The sequence below is a fragment of the Chenopodium album genome, chromosome 10 (genome assembly GCF_948465745.1).
Source record: "Chenopodium album chromosome 10, dcCheAlbu1.1, whole genome shotgun sequence".
Lineage (NCBI taxonomy): Eukaryota > Viridiplantae > Streptophyta > Magnoliopsida > Caryophyllales > Amaranthaceae > Chenopodium > Chenopodium album.
Genome location: NC_137843.1, coordinates 62,683,802 through 62,705,641, shown reverse-complemented (window position 1 = coordinate 62,705,641; position 21,840 = coordinate 62,683,802). Strand labels below are relative to the sequence as shown.

General features: G+C 33.0%; 4 protein-coding genes across 4 annotated transcripts; all 4 read right to left on the bottom strand.

Moving 5' to 3' along the window:
* Positions 1 to 987: 987 nt before the first annotated feature.
* On the bottom strand, positions 988 to 4,677 carry LOC145564573 (jasmonate-induced protein homolog). The gene is made up of 4 exons (XM_081624848.1): positions 4,635 to 4,677; positions 3,903 to 4,200; positions 1,525 to 1,616; positions 988 to 1,276 (listed from the first exon to the last, which is right to left on the bottom strand). The coding sequence occupies exons 2-4, from the start codon at positions 4,186 to 4,188 to the stop codon at positions 1,109 to 1,111; spliced, it is 546 nt and encodes a 181-aa protein (XP_081480974.1). The 5' UTR covers positions 4,189 to 4,200; positions 4,635 to 4,677; the 3' UTR covers positions 988 to 1,108.
* A 1,518-nt stretch (positions 4,678 to 6,195) lies between these two features.
* LOC145564571 (jasmonate-induced protein homolog) lies at positions 6,196 to 7,616 on the bottom strand. The gene is made up of 3 exons (XM_081624847.1): positions 7,470 to 7,616; positions 6,829 to 7,205; positions 6,196 to 6,583 (listed from the first exon to the last, which is right to left on the bottom strand). Exons 2-3 carry the CDS (start codon positions 7,189 to 7,191, stop codon positions 6,422 to 6,424), a joined length of 525 nt encoding a protein of 174 aa, XP_081480973.1. The 5' UTR covers positions 7,192 to 7,205; positions 7,470 to 7,616; the 3' UTR covers positions 6,196 to 6,421.
* Positions 7,617 to 9,018: 1,402 nt separating this feature from the next.
* Positions 9,019 to 9,908, bottom strand: LOC145564570 (uncharacterized). Its single transcript, XM_081624846.1, has 2 exons — positions 9,530 to 9,908; positions 9,019 to 9,408 (listed from the first exon to the last, which is right to left on the bottom strand). The coding sequence occupies exons 1-2, from the start codon at positions 9,905 to 9,907 to the stop codon at positions 9,247 to 9,249; spliced, it is 540 nt and encodes a 179-aa protein (XP_081480972.1). The 5' UTR covers position 9,908; the 3' UTR covers positions 9,019 to 9,246.
* A 7,430-nt stretch (positions 9,909 to 17,338) lies between these two features.
* LOC145565685 (putative carboxylesterase 1) lies at positions 17,339 to 18,349 on the bottom strand. The gene has a single exon (XM_081625607.1). The coding sequence runs from the start codon at positions 18,347 to 18,349 to the stop codon at positions 17,339 to 17,341; it is 1,011 nt and encodes a 336-aa protein (XP_081481733.1).
* Between the last annotated feature and the right edge of the window lie 3,491 nt (positions 18,350 to 21,840).

The window sequence follows — 21,840 nt, the reverse complement described above, 5'->3', positions numbered from 1 at the left end:
GGTTTGCGGTTTGGATTATAGCCAAAACTGAATCCAATCCAAATTAATTCGGTTTTGGAAATCTCAATCCAAATCCAAACCGAATTAAGATTCAATCCAATCCAATCCAAACCGAATTAATTCGGTTTTTCAAATTAGAATCCAATCCAAACCGAAATTTGTTCCCTTCTTTTGCAACATTCAATTTCGAAACTCGAACTTCACCCTGAAAATTCCTACAATCATTTCTTGTTAACTACATTCTCTGTGAGAAAGTAAGATATTGAGAAAGGAGAATTGATGATTAGGTTCTTTTTTTAAGTTTATATATGAAAGGGGAAAGTGGTTGGATACTTTGAAAAAGAAAATGGGCTTAAAGTATTGGGTCGAAATTCGGTTTGTAATTTGGTTTTCGGTTTTTTTAAACCCCAAACCGAATCCAATCCGTAATCCATATTTTTTAATTTTTCCAATCTGATCCAATCCGAATTCAAAAAAAATCCAAACCGAATTACTAATTCGGTTTGGTTTTTGGTTCGGTTTGGTTTTAATCCGAATTACTTTCACCCCTATTTCGAACAGGCTGATTAAGCGTTTTAAGGCAAATTAGATATATGGTTCCACCCACCCAATTGGAATCCCGGAGGATATTGGGGACCATGGTAAACTTCTCGGAAAATTTTATTTTCAGACAAAAAAAAGGTCAAAATATTCCAAAATTGAAGGCTATTATCCACGCTTTTTGAGGAAATTTTGACGTTACGGGACCCGGTTACGAAAAGTTTTGAGACCATAGGGAATACATTTTAGGGTCATATAATGACATTTAGAACCACATATGACCATTATATGTTGTCATAAATGTCTGTGATAGGCTTGAGTTCACCAAATGGCCGCAAGGGGTAACACTATACTTTGTATTCATTATTGTATTATTAATAAAAGCAAGAACATTATTATGTATAATAGCACAAGTGCGTACCACGTACGTCTACATAACGAGAGGACTTTATTGTGAATTACAATAGCTTTATTTATGTATTAACATGTCTGCTTGCTTAATTAGCTTCGTGACCTTAGGAGCATGCATATACAGGATATCCTACACATGCAATTCGTTTTTAGCAGGCTAATTAATGAACCATGCAACCACAATACGAGCATCACCATTGATTGCTGCGTGAGCTTTGCCTCCTAAAACTGGGTCTTCGTACAAACTTGACTCTCCAGATGCATCTAGTTTCACTTCAATTACATTCCAATCGACATCTCCTATTGGCCCGGATTCTGCATAAACCTGTAGACAATATTTTCAATAAAAAAAAAAAAATCAAAAGGTCACTTGATTTAATTTGCAAGTAACGTGCGTGACTTAAGAAATACATATACTCCCTCCGTTACATATTACTCACAACAAAGGGGAATTATTTGTGAGACATAAAATATTCCTTTGTCGCGAGTGGTATGTAACAGAGGGACGGAGTAGCATATAGAGGGTCGTAATTGACAAATTTTAAGTACAAAGAATAAATTATTCGTATGTACCTTGTTATTAGAATAATCAAACGCAATGAGCCACTTCCGTGCAGTGGAGTCATCACCATCAGCATAAACCACGCCCCCTTTAGACCCTTGTGAAAGTGAAAAGTCTACAATGTCATTCTTTAAAAATGACACTATAAAGTGTTGACATGGCAAAATCTAATTGGCTTATATTTAGTATTTTTATTTTTATTTTGAATTATTTTCTATGTCCATAATGTATTAAAATTGTATTTATATCATGTATTTTTTTTAATACATGTATTATTTTATATCACATTTATTTTAAAAAAAAAATCCCAATTTTTCAAAAAAAAAAATAAAAATAAAATAAAACCCAAAATTGAAATTGTTCATCATCAATGTTCGTTCTTCATTCATCTTCATTTATCCACCCATTCCCAAACATTCACTGTTAATGTATTCTCATCATTTTTCTTCATTCATCCACCCATTCCCAAACATTATTGTTAATGTATTCTCAATTCTTGCACCAAACACATACGAAATAGCTGGGCAGCGAACAACCAGATGATAATCACGGATTTTCTACCGGAGAAGAAGAACAATTGCCGGAAACCTTGAGCTGCTGCCGTGAATGCCGAAAAGCCGCCGGGTTGTTGATCGGAATATTGGAAAACCCGATAAAAATATGAATTAAGAATAAGATTTGAAAACCCAATACAAATTCGATCTTTGGAGGATTTGTTCGTTGGTCGGAATTTCGGTTTGAGTTCCGTTAATTAAGATAACAAATGAAGAATGATGATGAACAATTAAGAACGATGATGAATATTTGATTATCTAAATTTTGATTATATAATTTAATTTACTGGATGATTTTAAAAATTAAAAATAAATTTTCAAATACTTGATTATGTATTCTTTACAAAAATACATGTATTTTCAATTATACATATATGTATAGTACATTTTGACTTATAAAAATAAGGAAAATTTGATTTAAATAATCCAACCTTTAACGTATTTATTTTTAATAATCCAACTTTTTGATTATTATACAATAATCCAAGTTTTAAGGGGTATTCTATTTTATTAGGCCAAACCGGTCACCAACTTACAATAATAGGTTACCTTGCCACGTGTCATATTTTGATTTGCCTAATTTTATTTTTTCATTTAAAAAAAAACTTTAATTTTTTTTTTTTACTTTCCTTCATCCCCTCCATAGCTCACGGCTAGAGCAGCCAGCCTCCCTAAACCCACCACCCGATCGAAAACCCACCACCAGCAGCACCATCACAAACCCACGACACCCAGAAACCCCGAAACCCCTCCAACCTTGTTGTAACCTGACACTCAAACCCAGAAAACCCCACCACCATCACGCAAAACCAGAACAAAAATCCATCCATCATATCCTCCCCCAAAACCTTGCTCAAAACCATCGAAAATCCCTACCCCATCGCCGATTTTTGGGTTTCGGGGTGTTTGGAGTGGTTTTCGTAGCGTATCTTGTGGGTGTCGAGACGAATTTTGCCCAAAACCATCGAAAACCCGACCCTCTTCTCCCTTCTTTCTCTCCCTGTTTCAATTTCTATCAATTTGCAGGAAATATTCGATCTTCAAAACCCTAGAATTTACCCCCAATTTGATTAGGGTTTTGTAAGATCAAGAATGGAGCTTCCTCAAGAATTCAATGATTTCATCAAAATTCAATCGATCCTACGGGACTTGATTGGAATTCTGGGTTGGTTATTGTGGGAGAGAAGAGATTTGGGTTATATTGGGAATTATTATGGAAGTAATCAATTGAATGGAGGATGATTGATGGTTGGGCGAGTTGGTGGTTGAGTTGCGCTTCTGCGCTGGCTGTGGGAGGTGATGTTGCGGGGTAAGGTGGCTGATTTCTGTAGATAGGTGGCGGTGGTGGAGGAGAGGAGCTGCGTTGGTGGGTGTTGTTGTTTGAAGTTGTAGTTGATGTGGGTGGGTTTTCCGGTGACCGCCGGCGGCAGTGGAAGGCAGGGGTAGAGGTTATTTCCGGCGAGTGAGGGAGTGCGTAGGGTGTTTTTCGGGGAAGGGGTGGGGGCTGGTGGATTAATAGGGTTTTTATTTTTGACTTTTTTTTTAAAAAATTTATTTTTTTCAAAAAAAATTGTAAAAGAAAAAATTGTATAAAAAATTACCTGAAGAGAAGGTAACCGGTCATATTGGCCTGATAAAAAAGAACTACCCCTAAAGCTTGGATTATTCAAGTATAATCCAAAGGTTGGATTATTAAAAATAAATACGTCAAAGGTTGGATTATTTAAATCAAATTTTCCTAAAAATAAAGGAAATATTGACCAACCATAACATGACACATCAGCATGTTATGGTGTCCTTCTTTGAAGAATGACACAGTAGAATAATCCCTTGTGGAAGGGGGCCTTGGTGCTTGAACTCGATTGGCTGTTTCTGACGCGGAATAAATTGGGGGTAGCTCGGTACTGGATTTCCAGACCAGTTGTGTTGATCATGTAGTCGCAAAGTTACAGGGTCCTTGTGTCGATTTGAAATGTAACCAGAAGAAACAACCTCCTCCTTAGCACCAACCTTGGGCTCCAAAGCTGCTTTATCCCTTGCAGCTTTAATCAGCTCCTCGAAAATAGCCTTTTCCTCATCACTAAGCAATGCTGTCGAGACTTGTTGGGTTGCAGCGGCCATGCTTTTCTTAGCCTGTCTATCATTACAAGTTTAAAATATTATGGCTTTGGTTTAATCAAGTTTAGTATGCTACATACACTCTTCTTGCTACATATAGTATATTGAAGTAATATTAAGAAAATTAGTCCATATGACATTGAGACTGTAGATGTGTTAAATATCCATAAAGAATTGTAAAATGGATGAGATTTGAACACGTGATATTCTTGTCATGCTGGGTAAGTACATGTCAAATATTTAATTCAATCAAGTCAATGGTCAAAGTAAAAAATTAGTTTTATATTCTATGACAAGGAACTGTCCCGGGGAGTCAGTTTATTTTGGATGCATTTCATCTCACAGTTTAGGGATTTAAAGGACCCCAAATTATCTCATGATTCCATTTTAAAACAATTGGATACACAAGAGTAATTAACGGTGAACGACTAGGAAGAAGAGTTACTTACCTGAACTTTAGTTATGTAGAAAATATGTCGGAAGCTACACTGTCTAATAGTGATATTGATCAATCATTCAATCTATCGCGGGTTTATTTATAGTCGGGCGTCAATAGAAAGATTGATTAAAAAAGACATAAAACTAACTATTATTTTTGCTAAAAGCATACAATAATGGAGAATTTGTTCTAGATAAAAAGATGGTTCAAGGGGGTCACCATGAAACAATAGGAAATTCTACGTAATCCAATGATAGATACTTTGTTCTTAATCAATTGCAATATACTCAGTATTTTTATTTTCAGGGGCTTTATGTCAATGTCAAATTTGATTCGAATGAGTACATATGTAGTTTAGTCATATTGGTTATATCAAATTGTTATATTTTATACTGATATGCAATTAAGAATATTTATGGAAAAAGTTTTACATTGGCATGCAAACGTGTGCATTAATTTTTCCAAAATTTAATACCGTAGATGTTTAGTAAGTAAATAAATATCCATCCATTAGCAAAGAAATCCTTCAAATTTAAACCTAAACCCTAATTTTAATGAAGAACCCTAATCTCCAAATTAAAAACCCTAACTCAAATATTGGGGGAATTTAAAATTACAACTAAATGTAAACCCTTACCCCTAAATTTCACATTATTTACAAACGTAATTGATGATTTAAAATTGCAATCAATTTTAAATTTTTTGGTAGCTTAACCTGATTATAGATTTCACACAATATTTTAGGGTCTGTTCTATTTACCTTATTTTCACTTATTTCAGGTTTAATAATTAGATAAGTTCAGTTAAGGAAAAATATGTTCTGGCAAGGGCTGTCCAAGTTCAAATTAATTGTAGCTAAAATAAGTTTTGATAAGGTTCAATAAGTTCAGATAAGTTTAGGCCATATAAGTTTAAATAAGTCCATATAAGTAAAAAAATCAAGTGATGAATAGAACCCTGTGTTTCAAGTTAATTGAAATAGATTCCTTTTAATTGCAACACTTATTTTATTGGTAAAGGCCTTCATTATATTGATATGTATTAAGCATTCAAGTGTATTGTTGCGATTAATCGAATATGGAAGGAGCAAATATTTAGTGTTACCAAACTTTTTAAGTTTTTATGATAGTTTCTTTTTTAAAAAAATTAAATGGTACTCCGTAAATATTTCAAAAAAAGGCATATATAAATACAAAAAGGGCATTATTCGCACTGGTTATGCGGTGCAAATAACTTTTTTTAAAATTATTCTAGGCATTATTCGCACCATGCCAGTTCGTTAACCAGTGCTAATAACTATTAATAATCAGACTTATTAACATCCCTCAAATCTAAACCAGTTCAAAGTCGGTGCGAAAAACCAGTTTTGAACTGGTGCACAATTCTCTTTTTCTACCAGTAAAGGTAAGTTTGTACTATATATTCATTTTCTTCTCTTTCCTTGTTTCAGCTACTACTCTTTTTTTTTTATCTTGCTAATAACGAGCGCCACTAAGCGTTAGATAATTGATTGATATATTTTTTAAAAAATAATACAGTATTAAATTTAAAATGCATGTCAAAATCACACATTGATCGATGTACCTTATATTAGAAAGCACAAGAAAATGTACTGCACTTAAGTCAATAACATTACAATTCTTAGCACAAATATGCCGGCATAACAAGAAGACTTTTTTTTATTGTGAATAATTACTAGTAACTTATTATAACATGCCTACTTGCAGCACGACCTTAAACCGGAGTTCATACATCCCAACACATTACAACTTTTTAGCAAGCTATTCGTAGCGTAGGCTAATTAGAGAACCATGCAACTACAATATCACCGTTGTTTCCGGCTTCAGCTCTGCCTCCGAAAACTGGATCCACAGAAACACTTGAATTTCCGGATGCATCAAGTCTAACTTCAACAACATTCCAATCAACTGGTCCTATTGGCCCAGCTTCTACGTAAACCTGTCAATCATTTTATTTGATTTTTAGTAATTGATACAAGTATATTTTTATGTATCAAGACACGGGAAATTTCCTGTTTCTCATGGGGGAATTTTCGTGAATAAATCAACAACTTTTTCAATATTGTGGGCTCCACAGTGGAATAAAGTTGAATAAAGTTGTTGGTTTATTTACGAAAATGTCATGTGAGAAACTGAGGCATCCTCTCAAGAAACAGAGAAAGTATCTATAATCTACGTATGTACCTTCTTTTTTAAAAGGTCAAAAGCCACGAGCCACTTCCGTGCAGTGGAGTCTACACCATCAGCGTAAACTACACCTCCCTTGGACCCTTCTGGAAGAGGTCCATGGTGCTTGAATTCAATGGGATCTTGGCTAACTACAATAGTTTGGGGGTAGCTCGGCACTGGATTTCCAGACCAGTTATGTTGATCAAGTATCTGCAAAGATATATTGTTCTTGTGACGATTTACGATGAAACCATGAGTAATAACTTCATCTTTAGCATCCAAAACTTTTTTGTCCTTCGCTGCTGCTGTTAGCTGCTCGAAAGTAGCCTTGTTCTCGTCACTAAGCACTGCTGCCGAGACTTGTTGGGTTGCAGCCATTTTTTTTTCTTAGCCTGTTCAACAACAAGAGTACGTAACTAACACTTAAATGTGTTCAAAAATTTTGCATGTATTATGAAAGGAAGAAATATATTACACCACTTAGCTTCCTCCATCTCAAATTCAAAATTTTACACGATAAATATTTTTCTTAGTTTGCTGTAGTCTTGATATATGATCAAATTCAAAATTTTACACGATAAATATTTTAGCATACCATACCATACCATTCTTATTTCTTAAACAAAAATGAAATATTAGAAGGAAGAGTTACTTACGGAGTTACCGTTACTTTGACACACGTAATGTAGAAAATATGTTACAAGCTACAAATATATAAATATAATAGCTAATTATATGGGCAATGATCAACTGCTTATATAAAGGGCATCAAAGTAAGAAGAAAATGTTTTAAAAAGAGAAGATAGAAAAGTTGAAAATTCGTTTTTGATCAAAGACATGCACTAATGGCGAATTCATTCTAGATATAAAGATGGTTCTTGAGCGCACAATAATATTATACTAGTAATTAGTGAGGGAGCTCTAGTTAATCTCCGAGATTAACATTCCAAGTTAATCTCTTCTCACAATTTTATACATTTGTTTTCATGCTACTTTACTATTTCACTTTTATTATTTAAAAAATAAAAAGTAAAATAAATATATTGTGAGAGGAGATTAATTTTTCATGTCAATCTCAGAGATTAATTTAACTTGAATTCTCTGTTAATTAATAGGAAAATTTTGTATGATTCTACATTGGTTAATATACCAACCTAAGCTTGGTCTAATGGAAAAAAGAGCACATTTTATTAACATTCATTTGAGGTAGATTTAACCGTTGAAGCTAAGGTTACATTAGTTCAATCCTCAATAAGGGCTTTTAGGACAGAGGATTTCTTTTCCCCTACTCTCCTAGAGTTTTAATCCGCTAACCTAATTCAGGTCGACGCGACTTATGCGAGGGATTATGGTCTTATAGGTTTGGAGTCTGGTAAGGTAGGTCTTTCATCAATAATGGATACGGAGTTATATCAAAATAAACAAATAAAAAAAAAATATGTACTTCAATTCGATGACCAAATTAATGCGCTTGAGTTCTATAAGATGACAAATCATACTTCCTCTGACACCTCAATTCTTTTATAATTAACATGTTTTGACTTATAACATTATTCATAAATTATACTTTGACTAGTTTTTATAAATTATAGTTACGAAGTATGATAAATTTAATTATGATGTATGGTTGTATGAAGGATCTTTTAGAATTATTTCAATGTATATTTTCATAATATCAAAACTTATATAATTTATACTTATTTATAATTGGATATATTAATCATTGGCTAATTAGAAAATCAATCACTAGTGCCTTCCTACATATTGCAATAATGATCCTCTATTTATCTTTATTAGAGCATTTCCATCCATGATATTAAGGACATGTTCAATTCAGCTTAATTTCAGTCCAGTTCAATTCAGCTCCAATCAGTTCAATCCAGTTCAGTTTGGCTCCTAATTTCTTTCTCTCATAAGATATTCATTTCAGTTCAGTTCAGTTCAGTTCGGCTCCTAATTTCTTTCTCTCATAAGATATTCATTTCAGTTCAGCTCAGCTCCAATCAGTTCAGCTCAACTCTGTTCAGTACATGTGAACATGCCCTAATTTATACCATATATAGGATGAAATTTTTGGCAAAATCAATATATACCATGCATGTAACTCTACCTATATGGTATATATAAAATCGTGTTATGCCATGGTATGAATGTAGTTTAATTAAAACTAAGCCAAGATAATCCAAAATTGCAATACTATTTCTTATAGATTAATGATAATTTTTATTATTTGACTCACAATATTATATTAGGACAAACAAACAGTAACATTACATTTCATATTCATGGCACAATTATATTTGTATTGCATAACAAGAGGACTTTATTACGAATTACTAGTAATTTAAGTAGTTTTATTATAAACTGCCTAATTGCAGCTTGACTTTAAGCTTGAGCTCCTCCGATCCCATGCAACAACTTTTTATAAGCAAGTTAATTGTAGAACATTGCAAAGACATTCTTGCCGTCGTTTGATCCACTAGCTTTGCCTCCGAAAATTGAGTCCTCATAAGTACTACGATCTTCGGACGCATCAAGTTTGACTTCGACTACATTCCAATCGGTTGGTCCAATTGGCCCAGCTTCTACGTAAACCTGTAAACAATTTTAAATTTTAGTTTGAGTCATAAGAGTTGGGTTGAGTCTTTTGTATAAAGTTAGGTATGTTTTATTACAGGTTGAAATACCGTCCTTAAAAGTGTTATAATAATGTTACCTTCTTTTTCAAAAGGTCAAAAGCCAAAAGCCATTTTCGCGGTGGAAAACTTTTTTGGTCAGCATAAACCACTCCTCCCTTAGACCCTTGTGGAAGAGGCCCTTTGTGCTTGAATTCAACGGGATGCATCTGAATTATAATAGACAAGGGGAAGCTCGGCACCGGATTTCCATACCAATTATGTTGATCATATAAATGCATAGTTAAATTGTTCTTTTGACGGTTTACAATTAAACCGCGAGTAACAACTTCCTCCTGATCATCAGTCCTTGGCTCCAATGCTGCTTTCTCCCTTGCCACCGCCATCATCTCCTCGAAAATAGCATTATTATCATCACTAAGCACTGCTGCTGGGACGACTTCCTGGGTTGCGGCCATATCTTTTTCTTATCCTGCCCAACAATCGAATTAGATGCATGATAACACACAAATGTACGTAGTATAACATAAATCCAACAAAATTAAAACGTGCATTATAATGGCTTTCCAATTTAGTTTAGTTGTGATTGTCTGATAATAATATGGTGATTAAAGATAGAAAATGTATATAAACTACATACCATTCTTAATAATTAAAATAAAAAAATTAAAAAGGAAAAGGATCGAAAGAAAGATCAGGATGGAGGGGAAGAGTTACTCACACACACAGTGAACGTACAACAATGTATAAATTATGTTGCAAGTTACAAATCATAAAGGATATAGATCAACTGCATATTTGTAGAAGGGGATCAACAATTGTTTATTACTCAATAGAAAAAATATTTAAAAATTAAAAATTGATATTATGGACATTATAATTAACTACTCTAGAAAAACTTTAAAAAATACGGAGTAATAATTGTCTTTTATAAGATACGGAGTAGATGAATAGATCAAAATTCAAATTGATGAACTCAATATGGTTTTCTTCATCTTATTTCAATAATATTCATTAAAAATAATTTATGTTCAATAAAAATAGATAAGTTCAACAAAAATAAGTTTAATTTAATCAATATAATAAAAGTAATTTAAGTTCAGTAAAATGATTTAATTTCTATTACTGAAAAGAAATGAAATTAATACTCCATATAATTTTAGACAGATGACGTTAAGGCCCTGTTCTTTTGAGCTTCTGGGCAGAGCAGAGCAGATTTCAGTAGAGCAGAGCAAAGCAGAGCAGAGCAGATTTCAGCAGAGCAGAGCAAAGCAGAGCAGATTGAAGCAGAGCAAAGCAGAGCCGAGCAGAGCAGAGCAGAGCAGATTTCATTATTATTATTATTATTATTATTATTAATTTTTTCATTTTTTTTTATTATTATCATTATTATTATTATTATTACTAATATTGTTATTATTACTATTATTATTATTATTATTATTATTACTACTACTACTACTAATACTATAATAATAATTGTAATGTTTTATTATTGTTATTAAATATTAAATATTATTATTATTATTAATTTTAATATTATTAAATATTAATTATATTATTGTTATTAATTATATTATTATTAAATATTAATTATATTATTATTAAATATTAATTAATATTATTATTAAATATTAATTATATTATTAAATATTAATTATATTATTATTATTATTAAATATCAATTATATACTTCCTCCGTTTTCTTTTACTTGCAACACACCTTTTAAGCACGCAGTTTTAGGAGATGATTAGTCAGGGTAAACGAGCGATTTTATCAATATAATTTTTACACGAAAATTTGTCCATTTACATTACATAAACCAGAGCTCAAAACACGTGCCACAAGACTGTGTTGCAAGTAAAAGAAAACGGAGGAAGTATTATTATTAATAAATATTAATTATTATTAATAAATATTATTTATTTATTTATTTATTATTATTAAATATTAATTATTATTATCATTAAGTATTAATTATTTATTATTATTTTTATTAAATATACATTATTATTATAATAATTCAATATTAAGTATTAATTTTAAGCAGAGCAGAGCAGAGCAGGGCAGAGCAGAGCAGATTGAAGCAGAGCAAAGCAGAGCAGAGCAGAGCAAATTTCAGCAGAGCAAAGCAGAGCAGAGCAGCTCTAAAGAACGGGGCCTAAGTAGTTTAAGGAAATCTCTTAAAAAATTAGAAATTTGAGAATAAAACGTGTTAAAAAGAGAAGATAAAAATGCTGAAAATTCGTTTTGGTCAAAAGCACGCAATAAGCCGATAATGGCGAATTCATTCTAGATATAAAGATAGTCCATGGCCCATTATGGGGCACAAGCACACAGGGCAATTTTATATGATACAATATTACATATTCAGAAATTCATAAATTAACAATTTGTAAATGTTTGAATTAAAGGTTAATTGAATTTAAGTTCTTAGACAATTCATATAGACTATAGAGTATAAGTAATTTGTGGTTGGTGCACCCGGGTGCACCATGCGCATGGTGCACCCGGGTGCACCATGCGCATGGTGCACCCAAAAGAACATTTAGTATATTTAAAAGAACATGGGTAAAAAATGAACATGTTTTTATTTTCTTGTAATTGCAAATCCATCACTCTCTTCTCCTACAATTTCTCACTCCTCTTTCCCTTCCTATCACTCTCTTTCTTGCTGCCAATTTTTACTCTCCTTTACACCACCGTTTTCATTTAAGAATTTCAATGAATTTGGGTAAAAATCATTTCCAAAGTACTCATTTTCTCTCTCCATAACTTTTCTCTCTATCTTTTTCTATTTTTCAAAAAAATTTCAAAATAGCAAAATTGTTCATCTTCAAAGTGAAACCCAAGAAAAAAAAATGAACTTATTTCAACAATTCAACCTTCAAACTTAAACAAATGGTGGATTCAAGTAAAATGTAAGTATAAATTTTGTCCATGCAAATTGGTTTTCGTCAATAATTTTAAAGTCAAAGTGTTTAATTTTGTGAATTTGGGGTTTTTTAAAAAAAATAAATAAAAATAAATTAAAGCTATAAATTACAAGTTGTTCAAAAAAGAACAATTAGTGGAGAAAGAAGAATAGTAATGAATTGAAGCCAACTGGAAGATAACCAAGCAAGGTTAATTTTTCAAACACTAGCTTGTTCTTTTTCAAACACTAACATGTTCTTTTTATTCCATGTTCTTTAAAATATGCCTAATGTTCTTTTTGGAGGTCATGTTCTTTGTCAAACACAAACATGTTCTTTTGTTGAACACTATTATGCATGTTCTTTTTCAAATACTAGCATGTTCTTTTTCAAACACTGGTTTGTTTTTTTCAAACACTAACATGTTCTTTTTATTCCATGTTCTTTAAAATATGCCTAATGTTCTTTTCGGAGGCCATGTTCTTTGTCAAACACAAACATGTTCTTGTGTTGAACACTGTTATGCATGTTCTTTTTCAAATACTAGCATGTTCTTTTTCAAACACTCGTATGTTCTTTTTTTTTCTCATGTTCTTTAAAATAATCCTAATGTTCTTTCCGGGTGCACCATGCGCATGGTGCACCCGGGTGCACTATACTAATTTCAGAGTATAAGTTGTTAAACAAGTCTACTCGCTTTTGAAATTTAAATACCAATTAATTTTTGAACATTCTAAGTTGCCTTTTTAACTCATAACAAATTATTGAATTTAAGTTACTTTTTTAAATCATAACAAGTTATTGAAAATATTTTAGTTTTTAGTGAATAAATTCATAGTATAACGAACTCATAATTGTTACATTTTTACCTTTTAATACAAAATCATTATTAGTCTATACACTAACAGACTCGAATAATATTATGCCAACTTGAAGCATGCAACGATTCAAAGGAAGTCCACTAACTTCTTGCAAGATTTGCTAATTATCCTAAATTGTCTTGTTCCATTGAAGATATTAATAAAATATACATTGTAAAGCGTAAAAATGTTAGTGTTACAAGTAAAATGGGTTGGTGGCGTGAGATATTGAATTTAATTAATACCCAAAGCCAATTATTTAAGGATAATAACATTCATTATATTAAATCCCCTAAAAAAAACATTCATAAAATGACAAGGAAACGTAACATTATTACAGTACAATTTTATTTATAACACAAATATGCATCACAATTAAGAAGACTTTATTATGAATTACTAGTAGCTTATTATAAAATGCCTAATTACAGCGTGACCTTAGGCTTGAGCTAGTCCATACAACAACTTTTTAACATGGTAATCATATCAAATCCTAATTAGAGAACACTGCAAATACAATGTCACCATCGTTTCTTGCTTCAGCTTTGCCCCCAAAAACTGGGTCCTCGTAAAATTTATGATCTCCAGATGCTTGAAGTTTGACTTCGACTACATTCCAATCAACGGGTCCTATTGGCCCAGCTTCTACGTAGACCTGAAGACAATTTTGATTTTTCATTTTAGGAGCGTCTATTTTGAGATCATATTATCAAAGTAATTCATAAAGAGCAGAGAAACATATATAAATTATGGTGGAATAATATATAATCGTGCATTACTCGGGGTCTAACTGCAATAAGTAACAACCTGGTAATATTTTGACTCATTTCAAACAATCAAAGTTTTTGATGAATTATGATAAGTTAATACGATTGTTAATCAATTGATTAATTTTTTACTAAGGAAATGTCTTACTATAATTTAAAGTGTTGAGCAAGATTAAAACTAGTGCATATGGTATATATATACTACCTTCTGTTTTAAAAGGTCAAAAGCTACGAGCCATTTTCGAGCAGTGGAGTCGACACCATCAACATAGACCACCCCTCCCCTGGACCCTTGTGGAAGAGGCCCTTGGTGCTTGAATGGAATCGGTGGATCTAGATGCTGATATACAACAACCTCGGGGTAGCTCGGAACCGGCTTTCCAGACCAGTTATGTTGATCATATAACTTCAAAGGGGCAAACTTCCTATGATGATTTACAATGAAACCGCGAGTAACAACTTCATTATGTGCATCAACCTTTGGTTCCAAAGCTGCTATCTCCCTTCCAGCCGCTATCAGCTCCTCGAAAGTAGCCTGCTTTTTCTCATCACCAACCATTGCTGCAGCCGGGACTCCATGGGTTGCAGCCATGTCTTTTTTTCCAGACTCTACTGCCCAACAACAAAAGGATAATTTACTGAAGCATAATATAGATATTACCTCCGTTAACTTTTAGTTGCAACTTTGGGCTATTATTTGTAAGGTACTATAAAATATTTCAAACTTGCAACTAAAAGTTAAACGGAGGTAGTAAAGAAGTATATAGTTCTAGAACACACATTTAATTAACCTGAAATAAATCAAATAAAATTTAAACTTACATGAACATTGTTATTCAAATTTATTTTACATAATAAAGAATAAATAAAATTGAAGTAAAGAAAGATTAGGGGAAAGAGTTTCTCACAGTAAACTTTGGAACAAGTACAGCCTCGATCTCCAAATATGTTGCAAACTACAAATTAATCTACAATATCGATAAACTGCATATTTATAGCATGGGTGTCAACGGTCAACTAAGAAGAGCTAGAACTAAACTAATGCCAAACCAAATACTTGTATATTACTCCAAAACAGATAAAATTAATCACTTTGTACATCCTTTCCTTCAAAATCTTAAATGATAACTTTTGCATGCTTAAACAACCATTTTATACAAGTATATGCGTATAATAAACATCTTATGCTACATTCCAAAAGTACACTTGCTACTAACAAACATAATTCCAATCACACGAATTTCTAAAATAGATTGGTTGGAATTATGATTTTGTCCACCTTTGACATATTGGGGTAATAGTTCATGTGATTAGATTTATGTTTGTTAATAGTAATCCTATTTTTGGATATAGATGAAGAATTTTTTAATTTTTTTTTTCTAATAAACTATTTATATGGATTTATTATTTATATAAAAGCATACAAATACAAACACACAAAAGTTATCATCTTGTTTGCATAAGATAAGTTCATTTAAAGTAAGGATCTGTTCTCATTGACTGAACTCAATTACTGAACTGAACTGAATATTTTATAAGAGAAGAAAATTAGGAGCTGAATTGAATTGAACTGAAAATAAACGTATGAGAACAGCCCCTAAGTTTTGGTAAAGCTTATCCAAATACAAATTTTTTAAACTAAGTTTTAAATAAGCACTAGTAAGTTTATGTGAGATAGAATAAGTTTATATATATAAGTGAAAATCAAGTTATACTAGTATTTCTTTTTAACTAAAAAGCGATGTAAACACAGTGAATAATCTATAACTTCCTCTATTAAAATACTTGTGCTTTTCATTTCGGACCGTATTTAAAAATTTGCTCCATTTCCTTCTTTGGAAAGCTTTTACAATATTTAATTCATTTATCTCAACTAGTGAAGCCATCACAAATATATTTTATTAATTTCATATTCTCTTTCCTCCAAATTTCTTAACTACTTTTGGTTTTTACAATTTTTTATTCTTTTACCTATCCCACTACCTTTATATTTTAATACTTTATCCAATTTCTCCTAAAACTCCACACAATGGAGAAATGGAGCAAAGTATATATAAAAACGGAGAGAGTATCATATAACTAATATAAAAAGTTTCATCCTTAGTTTTTATTTGTTTTGGAATTTATAATAAAAAGAGTACGTTTATCAGCGTTGTCTCGCCCACCACTCTGGGGTCTTTGGCTCTTGACACCTCTTTTTTTTTTTACCTATTTTGGAATAATTTTCAAGTCGAGTCAGACGAGTAGGTTTTTAACGCCTCTATTTCTCGCTAGTTTCTTGCAAATTGTTTGTACTCCAAGCTACATTTTTAAGAGATATTGTACATTGAATAAATGGTTATTAACTGATTGCACCAACTGTGAGCAATCTTGTGGTATGAATATAATGTATAATCTACTTAGGTGAAGATATAATGGTCTTGTCATAAAATTGGAAAGCAATAAAGCATAGGAATTAGAGAAACAGTATGCTGATTGGGTCAATAAGGGAATTTTGGCCCAACAAGGAAACAATATATGGGCCTTAGTTGAAAGAGAGATGCCTTCAAGGAGAACCAGACGAGAGTCCAGATTTCTTCATCACCTTATGAATCAAAAGAGACCAGAATTAGTCCACTTATTTATTCCTCATCTAAGAGATACAAATGCAAGATTCTTGATGAATTTATCTATGTTGTAAATGTAGACAATTACAAAGTATCATGTATTTATTATATACAAATTTACATAACAAATTTGCATAGCAACGTACATGTAGACATCCATACAATTGGTATATGAAATCGAATTGATATAATGATATTCTATAACTTCCAACTTGTAAGTTGTAACCCAAGAAACTCTCATATGAAAAGAGAAGAACTTTCACCAAACAACAAATAATAATTTCATCAAAAATCAGACTAATTTTTTCAAGTCCACCAAAATATAGACAAAGATAACATAAAAATATTAGTAATAAAAAAACGTTGGCTAATGTAAGAGAAAAGAAAGTGATTAATACATATTTTCCAATGATGGATTTGATGGATGGAGTTGTTTAGTAAGGTTGACGTTAAGGAAATTAAACAAAGGCAAAGGATTAAAAGGTTGTCAAGTTATTATTTTTCCTTCCTTCTAAACTAGGAAATTGTAACAATTAATAAAAAGTGGAGGAAGTATTATTTTCTGGCTCATTCCTTCCAAATTATTTTCTAGTTAACGAACAAAACATTGATCACTTTAAGAAAGGTAGGTATATGCTGACATCATTAAGAGAGGAAGGAATGTCGGAGAAAGAGGGGCAGCTTATACACACACTCACAATATATAGGACCGAATTAGATGTGAATGAAATGAATGAAGATTAGAGGCAAGAATGGAGGTGAGAATTTAGTTGCTTAATACCCTTAACATCATTATTACGATGATTATGACGATGATGAATGAAGGAAGTTATCCGTCGCATATTAGCAATAGCCTCAGGATCATCAAGTTTGTATAAATGAAAACAATGATTCTTATTTTTGTTCACCACAATCTCCACCATTCCTTTCCATCCACTTTTAATCAAATTCTCCACATACCTTTTCCCGGCAACATTCATAGGGTCATTCTCCGCCACCAACACCAACACCCTCCCACACCCGAGCCTACCCAAATCCTCTAGGGTAGGCTTCAATCTACGGTCATTAGGCCCTTCGTTTGTAGGACACATATACAACCACATCTCCTCGTCCCTCCCTCCTATCCCAAAATAAGGATGACCTAAAATCATCCCCTCTACCCTTACACTTTCTCCAAGTTTCCTCGTGGGCCCCACACGAGCTAGGACCGTGTGACTAATATTTCCTCCAGCGGAATCTCCACCTACAAATACCCGTTGAAGATCGGCGTGGTGGTTGATCCAAGGATCAGGCCCACACCCCTTTTCATGGGCCGCCACCCACTGGAGGGCGGCCCATGAATCTTCGTAACATGCAGGGAGATCACGTGTAGGGAAAAGGTTGTACTCAACTGAGACAACAATGATGTCAGCTTCAAATGAAAGATTACTAACGTAGCGTGTGTATACCTTGGAGAAGGCGGACTCCATGCAAAATCCACCTCCATGTATATAGAGTAGAATTGGGAGTTTGTTACACATATTAATGGTCGTAGTTGTGCACTCGACTCGTGGTAAGAAGATCCGAGCTGAGACTTCCCGAGAAATTTGTACGTCTTTTATTTTGACGCCGGTGGCAAGGTCGTCTAAGGGAGGGACTTTTTGTCCCGTGGCGTCGGGAAATCTTAGTACGAAGCGGCCATCTTTGAAGACATTGAAGAGGACAGACTCGAAGGCCACCTTATCACAGTAATTGTTGTTGCTGGAATCCATTGCTAAGCTTGTGTATTATTTTTGAGCTTTGCAAGGAGGTGATGAGAAGTGTAAGGAAGGGTGAACATGTATTTATATTGATTATTGAGCAATTATATATTAGGTAACATGTGCACGTTACCTTAATTAAATAACATACACAATTATACATGTACTCGGTATGTAATTAATTTGTCTGTTTATTTAGTTATTTACAATCATTTAATTGATATATCAAGATGAACTATCAAAAAAATAAATGAAAATATATTAAAAAATAAATAAATAATATAATCACATTCATACATATATGGAGCTTTAGAGCTTAATCATGTCTAGTTGTAATGCTTGTCCGTCCTTTTTACGAATCCTAATTACATATATTAGCTCAATTAAATTAATTACATGAAAAACTAAAAGTTGCAATACATCAAATTAAAAGTTATTAGGGTCTGTTCTCTTACGTTGAAATTAAGTTCAGTTCAGCTCAGCTCAGTTCGGCTCCTAATTTCCTTCTCTTATAAAATATTTAGTTCAGTTCATTTCAGCTGAGTTTAGTCAATGAGAACAGGCCCTTACACATCACGACAATGAACTTCTCCTATCAATCCACTTATTGAAGGCCGAAACCTCCAAAGTTTCTCAAAAAGCGTGGATATTAGCCTTTAATTTTGGAATTTTTTTAACTTTTTTCACCCGGAAATAAAAATTGCCAAAATGTTTACCATGGTCCCTAATACCCTCCAGGAGTCCAATTGGTTGGGTACGGTGGAACCATCCAATTTGCCTTTAAACGGCCAATTTACCGGTTTACAACTTGCATCGATTTAATTAACTCAAGCCTACCACTAACATCTATGACAACATATAATGATCATATATGATTCCAAACGGCATTATATGACCCCTAGATGAATTCCATAAATTCTCAAGACTTTGCTACATTAGGCGCCGAAACATCCAAAATTTCTCAAAAAGCGTGAACATTAGCCTTCAATTTTGGAAATTTTTTACATTTTTTGTCAGAAAATAAAAATTGCCGAAATGTTTACCATGGTCCCTAATACCCTCCGGTAGTCCAATTGGGTGCGTGGAACTGTCCAATTTGCCTTTAAACGGCCAATTTAGCGGTTTACAATTACCTGCACCGATTTCATTAACTCAAGCCTACAACGAACATTTATGACAACAAATAGTGATCATATATGGTTCCAAATTAAATGACATTATATTACCCCAAGATGTATTCCCTAGAATCTCAAAGTAAGCTTTTCGATACCAGACCCAATACTCTAAAATTTCTCAAAAAGCGTGGATATTAAGCCTTTAGTTTTTGAATTTTTAGACTTTTTTTTCGCCCGGAAATAATAATTTGCGAAATATTTACTATGGTCCCTAATACCCTTTGGGATTCCAATTGGGTGGGTGAAACCATCCAATTTGCCTTTAAACGACCTATTTACCGGTTTATAACTTGAATCGATTTCATTAATTCAAGTCTAACACGAACATTTATGACGACAAATAATGATCATATATGGTTCCAAATGGAATCAAATGACCCCGAGATGTATCCCTTAGAATTTCAAGACTTTTCGACACCGGGCCCAGGATCCTCCAAAATTTCTCAAAAAACGTGGATATTAGCCTTCAATTTTGAAAATTTTGAATTTTTTTCGCCCGAAAATATAAAATGCCAAAATGTTTACCATGATCCCTAATACCGTCCGGGAGTCCCATTGGGTGGGTGGAACCATCCAATTTGCCTTTAAACGACCAATTTACATGTTTACAACTTGCACCGATTTCATAAACTCAAACCTACCACGAGCATTTATGACAACAAATAATGATCATATATGGTTCCAAACAGCAATATAAGACCTCGAGATGTATCCCCTTAAATTTCAAGACTTTTCTACACTGGTCCCTGAAACCTGCAAAATTTCTCAAAAAACGTGGATATTAGTCTTCAATTTTGGAAATTTTTGACTTATTTTCGTCCGGAAATAAAAATTGCTTAAATGTTTACCATAGTCCCTAATATCCTCCGGGAGTCCAATTAGGTTGGTGGAACCATCCAATTTGCCTTTAAACGGCCAATTTAATTACCGGTTTACAACTTACACGGATTTTATTAACTCAAGCCTACTACGAACATTATGACAACATATAATGATCATATGTAGTTCAAAACGGAATTATATGACTCCGAGATGTATCTCCTAAAATATAAATACTTTTCTACACCGAGCCCCGAAACCTCCAAAATTTCTCAAAAAACGTGGATATTAGCCTTTAATTTTGAATTTTTTTCGCCCGAAAATAAAAATTGTCGAAATATTTACCATGGTCCCTAATACCGTCCGGGATTCCCATTGGGTGGATGAAACCATCCAATTTGCTTTTAAACGACCAATTTTATTACCAGTTTACAACTTGCATCGACCGATTTCATTAATTCAAGCCTACCTTGAACATTTATGACAAAAAATAGTGATCATATATGGTTGCAAACGGCATTATATGACCCCGAGATGTATCCCATAGAATTTCAAGACTATTCGACACCGGGTCCCGAAACCTCCAAAATTTCTTAAAAAGCGTGGATATTAGCCTTCAATTTTGGAATTTTTTAACTTTTTTTCGCCCGGATATCAAAATTGCCGAAATGTTTACCATGGTCCCTAATACCCTCCGGGAGTCCAATTGGGTGTGTGGAACCATTCAATTTGCCTTTAAATGAACAATTTACCGATTTACAACTTGCAACGGTTTACCGGTTTACAACGGCCAATTTAATTAACTTGCACCGAACTTGATTCGAACCTAAATTGACCCAAAGCCGTTTTAATCCGTCAAAACCTAAATTTAACCCGACTTGTTACTAACTTGACCTGAATTCAACGCGACTCGTTCCTAACCCGACCCAAATTTAACCCGATCTGTTACGAACCCGACTTGTTATTGACCTGATCCAGATTCAACCCGACTTGTTATTGACTTGACCCGAATTTTACCATACCTATTACTTACCCAACCTAAAAATTCAACTCGATTTGTTACTAACCCGACTCGAAATAAACACGACTTGCTATTAACCCGACCTAAATTCAACCCAAATTGTTCCTGACCCGATTTCAAATCATCTTAAATGATATTTAGATCACCTTATTATTGTTGATCAAAGCATTTTTTCTTGGGAGATCAAGTCGGTCCAGGCTAGCAAAAGAAAGGAGCATCATCCTCAAATTTAAGAGTTAAATATAGTATATGATCAAAGGAGATAATTATCTTACTAAATTATATAGACTATAGTTCCCTAGTATATTGCCATATATATATTATAGTCAAAGGAAATAATTAGTTTGATGAAAATGATAATTATCTATTTATAATTAGTTGAACCCGAATATGATATGACTTGAAAATGAGCCGATCTGATTGTAACCTGCAAATTATTGACTTGAACATAACCCGATTTGAATCTGAGAATGGCCTGACTTGAAAAT